The 22,770-nt window shown below is 38.0% G+C and overlaps 1 protein-coding gene across 5 annotated transcripts in view; it reads right to left on the bottom strand.

Moving 5' to 3' along the window:
• Positions 1–22,770, bottom strand: part of LOC115222011 (GRIP and coiled-coil domain-containing protein 2) — a 133,471-nt gene that overhangs the window by 45,099 nt on the left and 65,602 nt on the right. For 4 of the 5 annotated variants that reach the window (XM_036511341.1, XM_029792123.2, XM_029792124.2 and 1 more), the window contains 4 exons: positions 17,154–21,059; positions 7,861–7,989; positions 6,042–6,161; positions 2,236–2,253 (listed from right to left, as the gene is read on the bottom strand). In XM_036511341.1, the coding sequence (XP_036367234.1) occupies positions 2,236–2,253; positions 6,042–6,161; positions 7,861–7,989; positions 17,154–21,059 (4,173 nt within the window). The remainder of the gene's footprint in view (positions 1–2,235; positions 2,254–6,041; positions 6,162–7,860; positions 7,990–17,153; positions 21,060–22,770) is intronic. The other variant, XM_036511343.1, reaches the window with a different exon arrangement.

Below are 22,770 nucleotides of genomic sequence, written 5' to 3'. Positions count from 1 at the left end.
GCATGACTCCATCATGTACCACCTGGTTTACAATGCGGGTTACTAGGCCATAGCCCACACCACCAGATGTTTTAAGCATCTCAGCAGTGATTCCAGATGGGCCGGGGGCTCTTCCTGGCTTCATACCTTTAAATGCTTTATCTACCAGGGAACTGTCTATTTGGATAGCTGGCCCTTCTACTGGCTCAACATTTGGCAGGCTCTCCTCCTCCCATTCATTCTCTACATCCAGCAGTCTTTCCTAATGTCTTCTCCAAGCCTCTTTCTTTCCAGAATCATTAAAAGTAAGTGCACCATCATCCATGCGGACACATTTCTCTCCTGTAACATCACAATTTTCTCTCACACACTGTCTAGCAATCCGAAATACCTCAGTTCTTTGGTCCTCATGTCGCTGGACATTGGCAAACTTCTTTTCTGCTTCGCCCTTGGCTATGTATACCTGCCACCCGGCCTCCCTTTTGGCTACCTGGTACCGTTCGCTGCTACCCACATCCTTCCAGGTTTTCCAGGCCTGTTTCTTTGCCCTAACGGCCTTGTCTACTGTACTATTCCACCACCATGTAACTCTAGGTTTGGAAGGGACTTTGCACCATCCACAGACTTAGTCTGTGGCACTCATCAAGCTGTACTGTAGGAATTTCCAGATACCTTTTATGTCCGATGTCTGTAGCTCCTCCTCCCTCTCCTGAAATTTCTTGATGAGGATGTCCCTAAATCTCTGACCATGTGAAGGGTTCTTTAGTTTCCAAATCCTTCTTTTTTGGATTGGTTTACTTATTGATATCCTTCCGGCCTCGAGCTTAAAGTCACTAATGACTAGCCCATGCTGGGGGATACATTCTTCACCCGGGAGGGTCTTTGTATTTAAGAGCAACCCTGCATCCCGCTGTTTGGTGAGGATGAAATCAATCTGGCTAGTGGAGTCCCCTAATTGATAGGTTATAAGGTGGCTGTCTGGCTTCCTGAAGTTAGTGTTGCAGATTAAAAGGTTACATGCATCACAGAACTTCAGTAACCTGGTTCCCTCATCGTTTCATGTGCCAATACCATGGCCACTGAGCTTAAGCACTCTATCGCATACCCTAACAACCTCTATGACCTTATCCACCCATTTCTCTGCAAGGAGTATGCCTACACCCCTTACACCATCCATGTTACCTTGCCAGAAGACTTTATACCTATGTGCCTTGCCTGTGAGGACCCTAGCTGAAGCTCCTCTCCATCTTACCTCTTGTACGCAGCATACATCAACCTGTCTCCTTTCAAGCATTTCTACAATCTCACTAGACCTACCTTTCAGTGTGAGGTTTGGGGAGGAGGGATGTTATTCAGCACCTGAAAAGAAGAGGGTTGTTGTGGTGTTCGTTTTTTAGGCATACTTCATCTGTTCTCTCTTCTAACCTGACAACATTAAAGCATTCAGGAATGTTAAGATTGTTGCCCCTACTGGAGATAGGAGCTAGTGTTATCAATGTTGTAAGCATAAGCATTATGGTCATTGAATGTTAAGTAGGTGGGCAGATAACCTGGTTGCGTCTGTCCCGATAGAGAAAGAGAGGGAGAAGAGGTAGAGAGAGAGAAGAGGTAGAGAGGGAGAAGAGGTAGAGAGGGAGAGGGAGAGAGAGGGAGGTAGATAGAAAAAGAGAGGGAGAGAGAGAGGGAGGGAGAGAGAGAAAGAGAGGGAGAGAGAGAGGGAGGGAGAGAGAGAAAGAGAGAGAGGGAGAGAGAGAAAGAGAGGGAGGGAGGGAGATAGAGAGAGATAGAGAGATGGAGGGAGATAGAGAAAGAGAGGGTGATAGAGAAAGAGAGGGAGAAACATAAAGAGAGGGAGAGAGATAAAGAGAGGGAGATAGAGAAAGAGAGGGAGAGACATAAAGAGAGGGAGAGACATAAAGAGAGGGAGAGAGATAAAGAGAGGGAGAGAGATAAGGAGAGGGAGAGAGATAAAGAGAGGGAGATAGAGAAAGAGAGGGAGAGAGATAATGAGAAAGAATATGGAAGGAGGGATAGAGACGGAGAGAGAAAGAGAGACAGACAACCAGAAGTATGTTATTAAGACGCAAAGCAAAACAGACAGAGATCTGAGTCTTTATGAAATGTGACATGAAAAGCCCACCACAACCAGTTTAGTGAAACCCAAAGGAAACAAGACAATGTCATTGTATTCCTAAATCCCACATTGCTGGAACAAAAAAAAAAGCCAAAAGGAAGAAAAATAATCGCCCTAATTACCTTGGAACTATTTTCAACCTATGGAAACAAGAAAAGAATGTCTAAATCACAAACTCAGCAATTAATGTGTGTGTGTGTGTGTGTGTGTGTGTGTGTGTGTGTGTGTGTGTGTGTGTGTGTGTATGTGTGTGTGAGTGTGAAGTGGCCAAGTGGTTAGGACATTGGGTCCAGTTATAATACCATGGGTTCAATTCTGGGTATGAACCTTGGCAGGATGATGAAAATGTTGGTGGGAGCGATCTTACACTTTCGTCGGAGTCCAATGAGTCAGTTGCCAGCTTCTGCCACCAGGGCTCCCGTGTTGGTTCCACCAGCACAGATGATAACATTTGTACAGAGCCAACATGATCCACATCTGACATGTTATGGAAAATTTGGAAACTACACCTGTTTCAAGGTGGCAGAGCTAATCAGTGACGTGTAGAAATACAAAATTATTTGCAGTTCAAATATTCTTGAAACAAAATAACCAAAATACAGCAAAACCATTTATCTACAGCAAGAATTTTTCTCCGAGTCAAAACAGAATCAAAGGCTATCTTGTAGGTTCCAATATACCCCAAACATATTTGAACTGGTAAACAGGGTAAAGACCCCTTTCGGTCAGGAATGACCATGAGATTGCATCTAGAAAGTTCCCATCCGAGGCATAAGTCCAGATAAGTTTGTTTATGGAAGACCAATAGTTGTCATGCATACCAGCCTCCCCTCCTCATGCCACAGATGTTATCCAAGGGAAAGGCAAAGGGGCCGATACAGCTTGGCACCAGTGACTTTGCAACTCATTTCTACAGCTGAATGAACTGGGGCAATGTGAAAATAAAGTGTCTTGCTCAAGAACATAACATAACAGCCCAGTCCGAGAATCAAATTCACATCCTCATGATCGCAAGCCCGACGCTCTAACCATTGAGCTATGCACCTTCACATGATACAGGGTAAAGACCCCTTCAGTCATGAATGACCATGGGATTACACCTAGAATGTTACCCTCTAAGGCACAAGTCCAGGAAGGGATGTTTATGGAAGACCATTAGTCATCCATGCATACCAGCCTCCCTTCTCCATGCCACCAATATTGTCCATACATAAGTCAACAAAAGTGGTCACCCTACTTCCCGGAAATAACAACCAAATTTTACTCAAATTACAACCACTGATACCTGAAAAAGAAGGACACATCAAATAATGTAACTCTAAGGACATATTAGGTAAAATGTAAATCTAAAGAGATTATGTCTCCAAACGACACAAACAAAAGGACGACCATGGCTGGATTACTTTTGACCAAAGCTGTCCAGTGACCAAACCAAAACACCACACACACACACACACATACACACATGCATGCACACACATCACGTGTGCACACATACACACTCAGCCAAATCAATAAGTAGGTCGTCTCTTCTTGTCTCAAGAATCATTCACTTTGCTTAATTAATCCATCAACTCATTAATTGATGCACTCCTGTTAATTTATTATTGATAGCAGACAATTTCATCGATGAGGATTTTTACTGTAAATACGTCAGACGAATTGTTGTGAGGAAACAAATTCAGAGAAGACACAAATGGTTCGATATTGCACAAGGTTCCTGTTTGGAGACAATTAATTAATTAATTAAACAAGGATATATGAAGAAAGGACCTGAATTGTGTGTGTGTGTGTGTGTCTTGGCGTGTGCGTGTATATCTTGGCATGTGTGTGTATGTCTTGGTGTGTGTGTGTGTATGTCTTGGTGTGTGTGTGTGTATGTCTTGGTGTGTGTGTGTGTATGTCTTGGTGTGTGTGTGTATGTCTTGGTGTGTGTGTGTATGTTTTGGTGTGTGTGTGTGTATGAAGGAATGGCTGTAATGCAGTGTGTGTGTAGTTGTATGAGGGTGGGAAGATGAATGGAGGATGTAATGCATCAATGATTATATGTATGTATATATGCATATGTGTGTGTGTGCATGTATTTACTTATATGAGTATGTTCATATGTATGTATGCATGATTGTATGTGTATATGTATATGTGTATTTGTGAATGTGTGTGCACGTGTAATGTGTGTGTGTGTGTGTATATATATATATATATATATATAGAGACCGAGACCTCTGGAAGTGTGCTGTGTGCGAGAAGACCCGGCAGGACAAGTGAGTCCACAACCCGTGGCCTTCTACATGGGATGGAGCCAGCCTACGTATGCATACCTTCCCTTCTTGGGACACAAAACTCTACTTGTGAAGACGTGTTGAGGCAAGTGAGGATCAGAATCGAAATCGATCAATGGAAATTGCGGATGTGCTACCAGTGCCGGTGGCATGTCGAAACTCTGCTTGTGAAGACCCATTGAGGCAAGTGAGGATCAGAATCGAAATCGATCAATGGAAATTGCAGATGTGTTACCAGTGCCGGTGGCATGTAAGAGAACTTTCCGTTTCGTGACCGTTGCCAGCACCGCCCCGTTTCGTGTCCGTTGCCAGCCTCGCCTGGCCCTCGTGCCGGTGGCACATAAAAAGCACCATCCGTTCGTGGCCGTTTGCCAGCTCTGTCTGGCACCAGTGCGGGTGGCATGTAAAAAGCACCCACTACACTCATGGAGTGGTTGGCGTTAGGAAGGGCATCCAGCCGTAGAAACACTGCCAGATTTGACTGGGCCTGATGAAGCCTTCTGGCTTCACAGACCCCAGTAGAACCGTCCAACCCATGCTAGCATGGAAAACGGATGCTAAATGATGATGATGATGATGATGATGATGATATATATATGTGATTGATCACTGAATCCATAAGCTTTTTTTATTCTCTGTTTTATTTCCTCAAATACCTTTCAGTTGAAAGGAGTACAGGCTTGAAATGTAAAAGACTATCTCACTTTCCCAAGCATCAAACTAATACACCTGTTTGTTGTTCATACACCTGTCTTCATCTTTTGTTTTTCAATAAATTCCAACTATATATATATATATATATAAATACACTAACACACATATATATAACCATTACTAAATGTGACTACGGTATTAGATATACCTACATTGCTAGAAATAAGAGCTAAAATCACATAATTGTATACATATATAGACTGATAGGGACTGTAATCGTCAGGCCCTCTCAATATATATGTATACAATTATGTGAAAACTGAAGAGAAGAAAACCTCATAATTTCATCCTTATCATCATCATCATTGTCGCATGCGCTGGTATGTCTCCCACTATATCATCCTATCAGGGCTTTACTGTCATTGGACACAGCATTTGTGGGCTAGAAGAGGCCTCATGGCAGGTCCCACACCAGATGGCTGGGAGTGATTGGGGAAGATCTCCAGACGCTCAACAGCATGGGACCGCCAGCAGAGAGCATTGGTGGACCTGGTCAGCTCAACATGGTGACATTTTTGGGACCACTAACCTGAGATGACCCCAGCCTCATCAAGCAAGAATATGAAGTGAACTGAAGTATCATAATCATCACTGAACATCTGTGCTCCATCCTGGAATGGGTTGGACAGTTTGACAGAATCTGATGGGCCCAAGGACTGCTTTGTGCTCCAGTGTCTGCTCTGGCATGATTTCAATGACTGGATGCCCTTCCTAACACCAAACACTTTATAGGATGTAGTTGTGCTTATTGCATGCTATTGGCATTAGGGAGGACCTCTTGCAGCTTGTCAAGCGACAAAACCCATGTTTAAATTGAGGGCCAGCAACTATGTACTTCCAAGGTCTCCTGTTGCATCACAAGAGATAAAAATATATATATAATAAAAAAAAGAAAAAAACAATATACTATGTTGCTAAACACAGAAACTTACTGCATAATTTGTGGAAAGTATCCCAGACTCGATATTTTGGTTCTCAACTCGACACAGCTTTTCATAAGAAACCTTCATTTTCTTCTCCATGGCTAGTTTCTCTTCTTTCAACTTTTCCATCTGTAAATTCACCGGAAAAAAAAAAAAATATCAATGAAAATATTTAACTATTGGGTTGTCCGGAAAGTTTGTGCTGATTTTTAAACGAAAGAAAAAGGTCAATAAATACTTGGCATTACATTTTTAATCAACCAAATATGAACCATTTTGTTACACAATGCGTCTCCATCTTTAACTTGAAAATACCCTCTTCCCAGAATTGAGATGGTTTCATGGCAAAGAATTCATCAAGGTATCTTTTTATATCATCCAAGGAATTGAAATTTTTACCATCAAGACTATTCTGCAGAGATCTGAATAAGTGGAAATCCAAAGGAGCAATATCTGGTGAATATGGAGGGTGGGATAACACATCCCAGCCAAGCTGCAGCAATTTTTGTCTGGTTCCCAAAGCATCAAGTGCCGAAAATGAACTCTCTTATCTTCCATTTTAAAGGGTTACAGAATTAACACAGGTTATAGGAACATAAACCTTCTTCCCCGAAAAGATAGCTTAAACTGTGCTCTAAATGGAGGTGTAGTCAAATCCTATTTCATGGACTCAACCATGTTCTAAAATAATTCGACAGGTAAGCTACTATAAATCGGCACAAACTTTCCGGACAACCCAAGACATTCTTTCTTTTTTTATGTTGTTGCTGTTGTTCTTGTAATGACGTTACAAGCAGTAAAGTTAACTAAAGTAGAACATGTATGGACTGAGGGCCACATTGTGCTCGTATCTTCTACAGGAAAGACACCTCTAGCCCTTTAGCATCCAGATTATTCTGTCAAATGTAATCCTTACTTATTCACATTATTTTGAATTAATCATGCTTTGTCTTGCAATATTTCAATGATGTGACTAAATTTTTTTTAATATGACATTGTAGGCTAGGTGTGAGAGGCTGGATCTAGCTGCTATGAACATAAAACGGGTAAAATATTTTGGTCAGATATGGCCAGTTTAAATTCTATGGGGCTAGACATGTTTCTGCCTTATTTTTGCATCATCAGCAAAGTATAACCTAACTGAAAATTTACTCAAAATGGCATAGAATAGACTGATAAGTCCATAAGACTATCTACTACATTATTTCCCCACACACACACGTTACTTATTTCTTTACTACCCGCAAGGGGCTAAACACAGAGGGGACAAACAAGGACACACAAACGGATTAAGTCGATTACATCGACCCCCAGTGCGTAACTGGTACTTAATTTATCGACCCCGAAAGAATGAAAGGCAAAGTCGACCTCGGCGGAATTTGAACTCAGATCATAGCGGCAGACGAAACACCGCTAAGCATTTCGCCCGGCGTGCTAACGTTTCTGCCAGTGTTACACACTGTACACTGTAACACAACAGGACTCATAACAATACAGTGTTAATTCACCACTAACTACTACTACTACCTCTACAACATCCACACACTATAACCTTCAGAAACCATTCTTTCCTAAACTTAAAGAAAACTCGTCTCCTCTTTATCTAGAAATACGTCTCAGTAACAATATATCAGCTAAATAATGTTCTCTTGGAATTCCTAAGTCTAAGAGAGAGCAACATATTCAAGAAGACAATATTTGGGGATCCACTGTCTTAAAATTCTTCAACATTTTGGACAGCTTCTCCTCTAAACCGTGTAGTTTGGAATCAAACTTCTTACCTGTACCAGAACTTATTCAACAGAAATTATGGTTTTCATTCACATACCTGGTGCTTTAACTCTTCCACCTGTTTTTTGCTTTTCACAGCAAGGGCCTTTAGTTTGGTGTTCAAATCATCTTTCTCTTTCAAAGACTCTTTTAATGAAGACAATTTCTCGTCCATGTTTTCAACAGCCTAAAAAAAGGAAAATTATCCTTCGATATGATTTAAATATTAGACACGTCAGTTTTCGAAAACTCAACCTAAAGAATATTTATTTACAACATTTTATTTCCTATACAATCAATAATAGTAATAATAATAATAATAATAATAATAATAATAATAATAATAGGGCAGCATCATAGCCATGTGTTGAGAGGGATACTTTGGGGTTTGAATAAATCACCTCTGGAAATATGGGTGCTTTGTTCAACATCCTTAAACAACCCTTATTCATGGACCTTTTGAGCGGGATGGGCTGCTCGACCAGAAGAATATTCTAACTGGGCCCCACCTGCAAGGTCATGTGCTGTTTATCTTGATTATGAGATCACCATGTCGCGCACATATGGTTGTGATGCATGTGCCTAGTGAACCCTTATCAGACGGGTAGTCATGATGGGTATACTGGGCTTCGTATATTTTACCCTAGTGTCACTTTGATGGCATGCACTGCTCTCTCACTCAATAATAATAATAATAATAATAATAATGGCTTAATTTTGGCAAAAGCCCAGTGTTTGGGGGCGAGGGGTAAGTTGATTAAAACCCCCAGTACATAATTGGTACTTATTCTAGTGACAGCTAAATGATGAAAGGCAAAGTTGATCTTGGCAGGATTTGAACTCAGAATGTAAAGACAGACAAGATGCTGCTAAACATTTTGCCCAGAATAATAAAAATAATACTAATAAAATTAATAATAATAATAATAATAATAATAAATATTAATAATAATAATTTTGGAACAAGGCAAATCATTTTAGGGGAGTAGCTAAGTTGAATATATCAACTCCAGTACGTGACAGGTACATGCTTTTTTTTTTACCCTCAAAGGATAAAAGACAAAGTTGACTTCAATGGAATTTGAACCCAGAATGTAAATGTCTGGAACAAACACCACAAAGCATTTTTTTTACCGATGTTCTAATGATTCTGCCACCTTGCCACTGGATAAAAAGACTTGCAGTAATTCCTTCTGGCTTTTTTTATGTTCTGAATACAAATGCTACTGAGGTGAACTTTGCTGTTCATTCCTCCAGGGTTTACAAAATAAAGTACCAGTGGAATACTTGGGTCAACGTTATAATGATTGCCTCTCTTCAAAGAAATTTTAGACCTTGTGCCTATGGTAGAACCTATCATTATTATTATTATTATTATTATATTTGTGCCTTTAGAAGAACACAAAGAATAAATGGTGGAAGAGCCATAACAAGATAATCATCATCATCATTTAATGCCTGTTTTCCATGCTGGCATGAGTAGGTCCAAGGTTAAGGGAACAATATTAAAAAAAAGGATCTGTATTCCTTGTGGGTTTACTAGAGATGGAAAAAGGTGTATAGGAAACAAGACCTACAAGCCTCTCTCCTGCTTGTGGGTTTACTTGACATTATTGGGCAGTTCTCTGTTGAGTCCTAAGACTCACCTGGCTAATTACCCCATTTGCAAGATCACAACATTCCCCTGGATGGGAAGCCAGTCTCTCACAGGGGTGCTCCTTTATAGCTGAGTGGACTGGAGCAACATGGAATGATGTGTTTTGCTCAGGTGCTGCCCTGTCCAAGAATCACTCCACCTGGTCAACGATCGTAACTGCTGCACTCTAACCAAGAGGTCAGGCACCTTCTGACCAGACACTAAACAAGATTTATAGGAAACAAGACCAACAAGTGTCTGCAGAACTTGTGAATTTACTAAAGCTAGAACAAATTTTATACTAAAGCTAGAACAAGTTTTATACTAAAGATAGAACAAGTTTTATGCTAATGTTTTCCTAAGACAGAGAAACATCTGTCTACGTTGACTGACATCACGAATAAAAAAATTTTTTTAAATCAATTTCTAACTTATAAATCAAAAGCAAAGCAGAAGGAACCAGTTCTAATGTCAACTCAGCAGTAAAGTAAATACCAAACATCATCTCAAACTAATGATTGGTTCAATGGAATAATACTTCATACAACAGCTGATGCTCAAAAGCTAATTACTGCCTCAAACATTGACACATAACGAGATATTCATCTTTCATTATTTTGAATAATAGTAACTATTTGTTAAACATTAACCTAAATACACATTAACCAAACATAACAGAGGACCGGTCTATTTAGTTGTCTTAAACTGGTTTCTATGGACACAGCTAAATGGCTAAATGGTTAAGAAGTTTGTTTTGCTACCATGAGGTCCTAGGTTCAGTTCTGCAGTGTGGCATCTTGGGCACACGACATTTGCAACAGCTTTGGTTTTTATCTAAGCCTTGTGAATGAATTAGGGTAGATGGAAGTTAGGTGAATCACATTAGAGGGGTCGTATCTGGAAATTAAAGGTCCGGCCTTGCATTGCACAGTGTCATGTGGTTTTTGCCAGAAAATTATACAAAAGGGTACACAAGTGTCTGTGGAATACTCAGCCACTCACTAATTTTCTTATGGTACCAACTCTAGAGAGATTGAATTGTCTTCAAGACAGGACCATATGTACCCCACATACTAATCATTTTACAGAGCGTACTGGGTGCCTTTGTCTTTTATGCTTTTCTGAAGAAGATCCCTTTTTATTTACTGGTTATGATACAAAAGACATTTAAGCCAAGGCTTGGAACATGTTTGGTACCAAGACAAAAGCACCCAGTACACCCTGTAAAATGATTGGTAAATCAGTTAAAGAAAGTGTAGGGCTGTGGGGTACATATGGTCCTGTCTTGAAGACAATTCAATCTCTCTAGAGTTGGTACCATAAGAAAAGCCCCTGGTACACTCTGGAAATTAGTTGGTGTCAGGAAGGGCATCCAGCCATAGAAACCAAGTCAAAGGAGATACTAGGGCTTGGCACGGTCCCCTGGCTTGCCACATTCTGTCAAACCATCCAATCTGTGGCAGCATGGAAGACAGAATTGAAAAATAACGATGATGACAGAAACGATGACTGGTGGTTTATTTTATAGACTCTAAAAAGATAAAATGCAAAGTTGAACCAGGCAGGATTTGAACTCACAATGTAAAGAACTAGAACAAACATTGCAAGGGCTTTTTTTTTTATTTTTCCAACATTCTAATGCTTCAGCCAGCTTGCTAACATCATCATCACCACAGTAATGATGATGATGATGATGATGATGATAATAATAATAATCCTTTTGTTACCATATTTTCTGTTGAAATGCACTTCATTTGTTTGAATTAATTTCGAAAATAATGAAGAATTTAATAAAATAAGCTTGTTATTAATTAAGATGGTGTTTGGAAATTAAATTTACAAAAAATTCCTGATGGAAGGCTTTAAGATCGCTTTAACACATGGAGTTTGTACCATAGGACAAGGGGCAGTCTGGTGGGTTGGTATCAAAAGGGTTAAGGAGCCTGGTCTCAGATACAAACCCCCAGCTGCTAGTCCAGTGGCCCTAGAGTTAAGGGACTAAATCATAGACTCCCAGCTACTAACTAGTCCAGCAACCACAGAGTTAAGGGACTGGATCACAAACCCCCAGTTGCTAGTTCAGTGGCCCTAGAGTTAACGGGACTTATTTACAAGTTCCTAATTCGTTCTCCAGTAGTCCCAGATTTAAGGGACACAGTCAAAAACTTCCAGTTGGCTTTCTTCATTGTTTAATTAGCCAAACTTTTTATACCTCTCATTTCATTAGATTTTTGCCAACGACCAAAATGGACCCTTAAACAGCAGCAGCAACAGCAACGGTAGTGGAGGCGCAATGGCCCAGTGGTTAGGGCAGCGGACTCACAGTCAGAGGATCACGGTTTCGATTCCCAGACCGGGCGTTGTGTGTGTTTATTGAGTGAAAACACCTAAAGCTCCATGAGGTTTCGGCAGGGAGTGGTGTTGACCCCTGTTGTACTCTTTCGCTCCAACTTTCTCTCCCTCTTTCTTCCTGTTTCTTGTCCCCGATTTCCTACGCAACCGCTGAGCCTGGATGCGCATTCATCCATCCATCGATGCTCTCGGTGTCGGGGGTTGACCTGCTTTCTCTTCTGCGGGTCTTACGAATAGCAAAGGGTCACGTTTCGGACTTCTCTCACTAATGGGACAAAGACCGCTTCGCTCAACAAACAAACAAACAAACAAACAGCAATGGTAAATAACACAAAAGATTACAGACAACAATAAAAAGACTGCAGGTAAATAGCTTATTATTACTATTATTATTATCACTACTGCTGCCATGGTCAATTATTAATTGGTAATTACTATCGTTATTGATATTATTATTAGACACATGAAAATATAATTAGTTTAGCCATAAAAAAAAGAAGTTTGAACACAATAAGAATTAATGCATTATTAAAGAGGAACCGACACCAAAGTAATTCAATTGCCATTGAGAATATTAAGCTATTTGTCAGTGTGTGTGGATGTGTGTGTGTTCTGTATATAAATAGCAGTATCTAGCTTGTACTGAAGGACTAAATGGTTAAATGCTAGGGCAGGAAGGAGCAAATACTTAACCAAGTTTAAATTTTCATATTAAATATTCAGTTATGTTTTAAGACAATTGCTGAAAGCAGTCTTCAGATGAAGACCAGTTCTGAGAATAAACTCAAGGGGGTTCCAGTTGTAGAAACTAAACCAAAGCAGACTATGGGACCTGGTGTGGCCCCTGGCCTTCCCAGTTCCTGTCAAGCCATCCAACCCATGCCAGCATGTAAAAACAGACGTTAAACCTTGATGAGGATAAATATAAAAAATAAAACACAATCAAAAGAGACTGGTGGTGATCTCCATCACAAGGCTTGTATTATTAGAAAAAATGAACAGAAAGAATACAGTGAAATTATTGTGAGGAATGAAAAATCCGACATTTTGGACAGAGCCCTCCTTCAAGAAAAAGTTGCAGACAGTCTCTTAAATATAAAGGATGTAAAACTCTACTGTCCTTCTGAACTTCGCGCCTATCAGCTTTTCCTTGAAGGAGGACTTAGTCTAAAATGTTGAATTTTCCACTGCCCAATGCAATTTTAATGTACTCTTTCAGTGTGTGTGCATGTGTACAAAGACATGAAGTTGAAAACACACCTGGAGTTTTTAAGAATATTTATTTACAATATCGTAACTGTTTTCACAATTTCATTTTACAATTCAAAAAGTAGTTTGAGGTGGAGGGACATGGAACAATGATATAAACCGTAGAGCTATCTGAGACTACTTTTGAAAACCATGAAATTGTAAAACAAGTTGAGCTAATGTAAATAAATCTTCTTAAAGACTTGAAGTTCATTTTCACTTCTCTACTTTATACTTCAATTTATGTGGGGGGGAAAAAAACTTTTTTTTACTCTCTCTCTCTCTCTTTCTTTCTTTATTTCTCTCTCTCCCTCTCTCTCTGTGACCAGTTCCAGGCAAACCATCTAACTCATGCCAGCATGGAAAATGGACATTAAATGATGATGATTATGAGGCCACCAGGCCATTAGAGATTTATGGACAAGAAACACTGGGTCATCACATAAACTGGCCATAACTATCTTTATCTAGTTACTCTACAATTTAGAGTGAGTGTCTCTTTTGGATTTATGATTTATTAATGGTGTGTGTGCATATATATATATATATATATATATATACACACACATATACATATGCGCACACAATGGAGCCTCAGTTTATGACCACCTCTCATCATGAACAAATTGGTTAGCAAACAATTTTTCAAAACCTAAACATCTCAGGTGACAGATGGTGTCTCGAGTAATGAACATACAACCTAGCAACAACAGTTGGCAACAAACTGAGAGTTACCAGCAGGGAATCACCAGTTGTTGTCTAGCTTTTGCTAAGTGGACATCCCAGCTCAAATTTGCTGTCGCTTCTCTTGAGTTTCTGATGAGGGGGAAAAGTAGTTTTAGTTTACAAATATTTCGGGCAATAAACACCCTTTCAAGAATGAATTAAAATTCGCTAACCAAGGTTCCACTCTGTGTGTGTGCATGCATGTGTATGTGTGTGTATTGAATCCCAATATAAATTTCATTAAAAAAAAATGTAATTTTTAATAGATACAAAACAAAATTAAAAACAAAAAAATGAAGAAATGTTATTTTTTGAGCTGTCTGTAATATCACAGCAAACCATTTTACTGATTGATACGAACAACTAAAATAAAATAGGCAACGGTTGGACATAAAAAAAATAGCTGAAAAAATGGTTGAGGAGAGGACAACATATTTTACATTCAGGGGGTCACAAGCAAATAATGAAACATTCTAGCAAAGAGAGAGAGAGAGAGGAAGAAAAGTAGGAAGGAGTAACTCAAAGAGGGAGGGTGCCACACACGAATAAAGCATTCAACTAAATGAGAATGCAAGGGTGAAAGACTGGGAGAAAATTGGTGAAAGGTGAACATGCTGGCAAGAACACGGGCAAAAAAGGGGACAAAGTGGTCAGCTGAAAGAAGGTTGTCCGGATCAAAGCATATCATAACGAATGAAAGGGAAGTCACAGAGCAGCAAAAACACACACAATAAAGAAAAACAAAACAAAAATGAATGATAATTAAGACATTCATATATACTCACATCTATATACATCCATGCACATACATGCATGTGCGTGTATATATACATATAAACTATATCTACAATACACATTAACATTTCTGTACAGACATATACTTGACAGCTATAAGACATAAGCATATACATACATGCATACATATATATATATATATATATATATATATATATATATATATATATATATTATATATATATATATACACATACATACATATATATATAATATATATATATATATTATTTTGGTAGAGTCAGTCACTTGCTACACTGACTTCCATCCTGTGGTTGAAACACTATATATATATATATATATATATATATATATACCGGAGTAAACACATAAATGTGAAACAAGGTGGAAAAAAGAGTACTCAAATACCAGTGGTAGAGTAATATGCTTTATTTAAAGCAGCAGAAAATTCAACAAAACCTGTTACTCTGAGTTTCACGTTGCAACGTGAAACTCAGAGTAAAAGGTTTTGTTGACTTTTCTGCTGCTTTAAATAATGTATGTATGTGTATATATATATATATATATATATATATAATATATATATATATATATACATACACACCGACACACATGAAATGAAATGAAAAGGTGCAAAGGGAAATAACTCAGAGTGGTCAGTGACATGCAGCTGAGCAACAAAGATGAATAAAGGTATATTAAATAACATACAAGACAAACTGATGATTTATTAAAATTAGCTTCACTTCCAGAGAAGGTAGACCAATCACCTGTGGCAACTGGTATCAACTCTTAATGAGAAGGGGAGATAATCTCAAGAATCAAGAAGACTACGGAATAGCTGTGGATACATGTTTCTACCTAAAAAGCTGTCATCAATAGATGAAACAGTTAGACAGAGGCAAAAAAGAATAGAATACACTAATGACCAAACTAATTTGCATAACTGAAATTCAGCTAAGAGAAATGATATATATATATATATATATACACATACATACATATATATATATATATATACATATATATATATATACACACTTGAAACCCCAACTAATGTATTGAGTGCCACTTTCATTTACTCAACAACACACACATTATCATCATCATCGGACATTAAACAATGATGATGATGAATGTGTGTATATATGTGTGTGTATGTATGTGTATATATGTATGTGTGTGTGTGTGTGTGTGTGTGTACATATGTATGTGCATGTGTATGTATGTATATTCTCCCCAAGATGCCCAGCAGTACAAATAGTCTGCCTCTAAATACCCATCTCAAAAAACTAAGGAGCGATAGAACATGAAAACGAAGAACATGCAGTTCTATGTTTCTGCAGATATTTGATCTGATAACTTTTAGACACAAGAACTCGAGAAATTCTACATTCAAATGTATATGCTCATGTGCAAGAATTATGTTTATGGTTTATCTCCATGTAAATCAATAAATTTTAAATTTATTGATTAACATTTCATTTCTTTCTATTAATTCTGAAAGCACAAACAAAAATCTTTGTAGCTTAAATGTCTATTTTTACTAAAAATAATTTTCAATTTATAGACATATGCAAATTAGTTGTTTGTTTTTTGGGGGAGTTTTTGGTGGGGGAGAGTAGGGGAGGATTACATTGGAAGCAACTTTGCTAAAATTTTATCAAAAGCATAGTCACAGAACATTAATAAATGTACCATCCATCCAAGAACTGCAATGAAATTAAGTATAAAATTGTATACTTATTACGGAAATGTACTTGCAAAGCAAGTGACCTGATCTGAGATCGTGTGCTGGAATGAAAACGATTGAAGCGTGGAAGGTGTTTATAAGCCATTTAAGAAACACACAAAAACCGTTAGATTCACTTCAACATTTAAATTTAATTTGCCAAAATATTTTCATCACTTTGAGACCGCAACCTGTTCACTGACAAAATTCTGTGCTGCACAGAATTTTATCAGAGATGCAGCACGGAATTCTTTCAGTGAAGAGGTTGTGGTCTCAAAGCGATGAAAATATTTTGACAAATTAAATTTAAATGTTGAAGTGAATCTAACGGTTTTTGTGTGTTTCTTAATCCTTTTGTTACCAACCCGGCCGAAACCGCCTCTGGCTATGTAGTACAAATGTCTTGTTTTCATAAGTATCAAATTAAAGTTTTCCACCAAACCTTAATCACAATTTATGTTCCTAACACTAGCTGAATGATAACTATGTTATTTTACTAAATTCTTTGTTATATTTAAAATCAATTGAAAGAAACACAGAGCATCTCAAAATAAATACAGTAACGAAAGGTTTAAATGGCTTATAAGCACCTTCCACGCAGCAATTGTATACTTATTATAAATGAGAAGGAGAGAGAGAAATTATGAAGTTACACCAGTCAAACCCTCATGGAGATACACAGGAAAAAACAACCGAAGCAACATGTCCACAAGGAACTGAAAGCTGGACCAAAGACTCAACTCACCAAGAATCACCACCACCACCACCATCATCATCATCATCATCATCTCACAGTTAATACTGACAACAACATAAGAGTCCTTCAATGGACTCCAACAATTTTATTTAGATTTAAACATAACAGCAACACAAGCATCTCGTGGATTACTGCAATACTTACACTCGCTTGTTTCAGCTTCTCTTCTTCTTTGACAGTCTTAATATCGGAACTCAGACATTCTACTTGTTCTCTCAGTGCACTTATTGTTGATTCCAAGTTAAATACTTCTTCAGTCTTGGAACTTTCCAATTTCTGGATTTCCCCTTCGTAGCAGGAAACTTTATCTGACAGTTCTGCTATGGTTCCATTAAGCTGAGACAGTTTTTCCTCATACTCGCAACGAAGACTCTCAGACTTAGAAATTTCATTATTAAGATCTTCTTTTACATTTCTCACAGAACTTGTTTCTTCTTCAACAAGGTGTTGGTTCTCTGTCAGCTGCTGTTTCAAAGAATCTCTTTCATTCTCTAACGTAGTGATTAGTTGTGATTTTTCTTCTAACAAAATTTCTTTCTTTTCAAGTAATTCTTTGAAATCTTTCAGGGAACTTGCTGTTGATTCCAAGTTAGATACTTGTTCAGTTTTGGAACTTTCCAATTTCTGGATTTCCCCTTCATAGCAGGAAACTTTATCTGACAGTTCTACTATGGTTCCATTAAGCTGAGACAGTTTTTCCTCATATTCACTACAAAGACTTTCAGACTTAGAAATTTCATTATTAAGATCTTCCTTTACATTTCTCACAGAATTCGTTTCTTCTTCAACAAGGCATTGGTTCTCTGTCAGCTGTTGTTTCAAAGAATCTCTTTCATTTTCTAACGTAGTGATTAGCTGTGATTTTTCTTCTAACAGAATTTCTTTCTTTTCAAGTAATTCTTTGAAATTGTTTACTGATTCTTCTAAAGAGGCCGTCTTTGATATGCTTTCATTCAAAGAAGCTTCAAGTTCTTGCTGTTTCTTTTGATGTTCTTCCTCTCCGGTTAGATTCCTGTTTAACTGTTCCTTCAAAGACTCTTTCTCTTTTGTTTCTGTAGAAAGCTGGGTATTTAATTGTCCTATCGTTTCTGTATCTTCCCGTGTTTTCGCTTCCAAAGTTTCAAGACACGTCCTTAATTTGACCAGTTCCTCTTCGGAAGATACTTTAAGTTGTTCTTTAAATGTACAAAGTTCTTTCTGTTTAGATTCAAGTTCCGATAAGCAATCATATTTTTCTTTTAAGACTTTCTTTAAATCTTCCACTACCAAATTCTTTTCATCTACCAGTTTCTCTAAATGTTCGATCTCTTCATCAGCCACTTTCAATAATTCTATTTTCTCATTCAACTCTAAAGAAAGGTCGTCAAAAGATTTTCCCTTTTCGACAAGTTCCGATTGCAAAGAGTTCATTTCCTCACGTAACACAGACGTCTGCTGGTCTGATGCCTGTTTAAGCTGTTCGAGTTTTTCACTGAAATCTTCAGACATTAATTTTTTCTCGGTTATCAATTCCTCTTGACTGGATTCCAGTTTTTTCCGCTCCTCATTCTCATTCTCAAATGCAGTTTGGACGAGTTGGAGGTTGTTCTTCAGTTGATCCAACGTTGAAAGCTGATTGGTTAAATAATCAATTCTTGCAGTGTGTTCTTCAAGATCTTTCTTCAGGCAATCGTTTTCTTTAACTACATTAGAATTTTCATCTCTCACAGAGCAAAGTTCAACCTGAATCTCTTCCATTTTTTTGTCTTTCTCCTGAAGTTCAAACTCAAATTTCTCCAAAATCTGCTTCGAATGACTATCAGAATCTTCAATGTTCTTCTTATTCATCTCAAAGAGTTTTAATTTTTCCCTTAATTCAACAAGTTCCTGTTTTTCCTGAGTTAAACACTCCCGAGATTCCGCAGACTCTTGCACAGTTTTAATGAGTTTCTCTTTTTCTTCCATCAACACTTCCTTCTGCTGACAGGCAAGGGTCAATTTTTCTTCCAAGATAGAATTCAGACTGTGTTTCTCTTCCAGACTATTTACAAGTTCCATTTTCTCTTCAGTCACCAAATTCAGCTGTTCTTCTAATTGCTGGAACGATTTTTTCAGTGCACAATTTTCAACTCTGTAATGATCGTTATCTGAATAAACCATTTTCATTTCTTCTGTTGCAGCATCGTGCATCTTACTGATAGTCTTCTGTAGCTCATCAATAATGCTCTGCTTCTCCAAGAGTCCCTCTTTCAACCTTGTCTGAGTCTCACTTTTCTCTACCCAAGCTTCTTCCAAAACCTGTTCTGATTTTTCATTTTCTAGTTTCATGTCATCATATTTCCGTTTCATCGAAGAAAGAGAATTCGACAATTCAATAATTTTGGTCTCAAGTTCCTGAACATAACTACTTTTCTCTGACAGAGCTTTCTCCACATCTTCGATATATTCCTCTTTTATTTTACATTGATTCAATGCTTTTGATTTCTCTTTCTCAATTGCTTCACTTTCTTCCCTGCTTTTACGCAGAGATTCTTCAAGACGGTATATATTCTCAGTGGACTCTGCCATTTCTTTCTCTCTTCCTTTTAACTCCTCCAATTCTTCTTGGGCAGCTGTCAAAGTTGTGGTGAGTTCTTCTTTGTCGCAGGACAATTTTTCACTAAAAGCCTTCAGATTCTTGTTCTCTTCCGATATTTCCTTCCCGTGGTCTTCCGCCAACTGCATCACAACTGTTATCGACTCTTTCTCTCTCTCCAGATTCTCTTTCTCCGCCTGAGTTCTCTGCAACACATTCTCAAAATGGGCCAACTCGGCTTCTAAACGACACTTCTCGTTAATTATTTCTTCCACTTTCTTCTTCATCCTGTTAATTTCATCAATGGAAGAACAGTCCTTCTCGGTTAATTTAAACATCTCCTCCCGTAGACTGTCCCTCTCGTTCAATGCTTCGTGCAAGGAATTCATCAGAAATTCCAGTTCGTTCCGCCAATGAAGTTCTCGCTGCTCTGTCTCCTCCAAATCAACCAGAGCCCTCTCCTTATCCTCCTTCATCATGTTCATTAAGTTTTCCCATTCTTTCAGCTGTTCGGTCTTGCTCAGCAACAGGGTCCTCTGAGATTCAGTCTCCTCCTTCAACTCGTGAAGCTCATACTCAATATTCTCCTTCTGTTCCAGCAAATGTTCAAACATTGACTTCATTTTCGCATTCTCCGTGTGGAGATCTTCGACCTTCTGGTCGGCGCCGGTCAGAGAAATGTTAGAATCTGAGCCATTTTTAGAACATTCTGCATCAGTGGATTCTTTGACAGAGGATGATTCTAACATCGTGACCTTCTCTTTAAGATACCTTACCACTTCGGCAGAATCGGTATATTTTTGCAATAAGGAAGAATATTCTGCTTCTTTTTCCTGCAACTCAACTTTGAATGTTTCGGTATTTACTGCCGCTTCCTTTGCTTGCTTCAGTTCTTCAACCACAATCTGAAGATCTGCTTTCAAAGCTGTTAACTGGTTTTCGAGATCATTTTTGTACTTTACCAAATTCTCACATTGGTCACTAACGCTGTGGTTTTCATGTTGGAGGTTTTCATTTGTTCCTTGGAGTTCTGCAATTCGGTTGGTGTAATCAAGAATTTTGTCTTCACCCTCTTGCAGTTTTGCTTCCTTTTCAGAGAGATTCTTTCGTAAGACAGCAACTTCTTCTTCGTTTATCGAGGAATTTTCTTCTCTGGCCAGGTGATTCTGTTGTTTTAATTCATCAATCTGGTTTTTATATTCACTTAACAGTTTACCAACATCAATTAATTCCACTTGGCTATTTGGCTCTACTTCATTCATCGACTGAATACTTTCAATTAACGAGTTCTTTTCAAGTTGAAATTTTTCTAAGATGGAAATCTTCTCTGTTAAACGATTTTTGGTAATTTGATAGTCATCCATGAGCTTCTCATAAACAGCCTCTTTATGGTTCAAAGAATCTACCATGACGATGTGGCTGTCTTCCAAGAGATTCAGTTTAACCATCGTTTCTTCTAATTTTTTCACAGCAGCGGCAGCAGCGGTTCTACTTGCCTGGAATAAACCACAATCATATGACAACTTACCCCTGTAAAAGAGATATACATACATGTGTGTGTGTGTATGTGTGTATGTGCACATATATCTATATGTGTGTGCGTGTGTTGTGTGTGTACATGTTTATGTATGTATACACATGTCCATATGTTACAGCAGCTCTCTTTCAAGCAGACTGCACAGTTCGTATAATTTTTCTAACTTTTAGTGAAAACAAAGAGGGTAGAAATTATGACAAGAGAATAAAATACACTGATATACACACATACATGCATACATATATGCATATGTATATGTATACATACATACATATATATGTGTGTACATACATATCTATGTATATGTATACATACATATCTATACATACATATATATGTATACTTAAATATGTATACATATACATACATATGTATACATACATATGCATACATACATGTATACTTACAGGGGTTGGACAAAATAATGGAAACACCAAGCATCACATCATAATTTTGAAATATCTATAAAACCTTCAAATGCTTGTTTATTTTTATGTTTTTGATTTATTATTAGTGTTGCTTAATATGTTTTGCTAAAATTGCTGTTTCTTTTCAGATATCATCAGAAAAAAGGTTATTAAAATTCATTAAAATGACGGAACTATCAGACTTTCAAAGAGGTCAAATTGTTGGTGTTTGTATGGCAGGTGCTAGCATAACAAAAACAGCCAAAATGTTTGGTGCATCAAGAAGTCCTGTCTCGAAAGTAATGACAACCTTTGAGAGAGAGAGAGAATAACCTCCTCGTCGAAACAAAACTTTGGAAGAAAACCAAAACTTTCAGATAGGGACCGTCAGACTTTTCCGTGGATTGTTAGAAAGGATCACAAAAGTACAGCTCCCAAAATTACTGCAGAGCTTAATGACTACTTTGAGAATATAGTTTCCAGAAAAACTGTTTTCCAGGAGCTGCACAAAGCCGGATTTCATGGGAGGGCTGCAATCAGAAAACCACTACTTTCAAAAACAAACGTTGCAAAGTGTTTAAAGTGGAATAAAAACCTACAGAATTGGTCCCTAGAGCAGTGGAAGAATGTTATTTTCTTGGACAAGTCATCCTTTACCATATTTCTGACCACCAACCAAGTATACGTGTGGAGACAGCCAAAAGAAGCATTTGACCCAGACTGCCTTCTTCCAACTGTTAAACATGGAGGAGGATCTGTGATAATCTGGGGAGGGGCTATATCTTGGAAATCTTCCAGCCCAATGGTTTCCCTTCATGGCAGAATTAATTGTCAAGACTATTTTAGCATTTTATCTGATCAAATTCATCCTATGGTTGCAGAACTGTTTCCAGAGAGAAACGCGATCTTTCAGGATAATAATGCACCAATTCACACAGCTAAAGTTGTTACTGAAAATGGCACGAGGAACATTCTAGTGAAGTTGAACATCTTATCTGGCCACCACAGTCCCCAGATTTCAATATTTCTGAACATTTATGGTGCATTTTACAAAAACATGTAAGGAGTCAATATCTTCCACCATCATCACTACAAGAACTGGAGTCTATTTTAGTTGAAGAATGGACAAAAATTCCTTTGGAAACAATTCAAACTTTGTACAAGTTCATACCTCATAGAATTCAAGCTGTAATTACTGCCAAAGGCGGTCCTACCCCATATTAAAATTAATTTGTTTGAAATTTTTAGGTGTTTCCATTATTT

The sequence above is a fragment of the Octopus sinensis genome, linkage group LG19 (genome assembly GCF_006345805.1).
Source record: "Octopus sinensis linkage group LG19, ASM634580v1, whole genome shotgun sequence".
Classification (NCBI taxonomy): Eukaryota; Metazoa; Mollusca; class Cephalopoda; order Octopoda; family Octopodidae; genus Octopus; species Octopus sinensis.
This window is presented reverse-complemented; position numbering and strand designations above follow the sequence as displayed.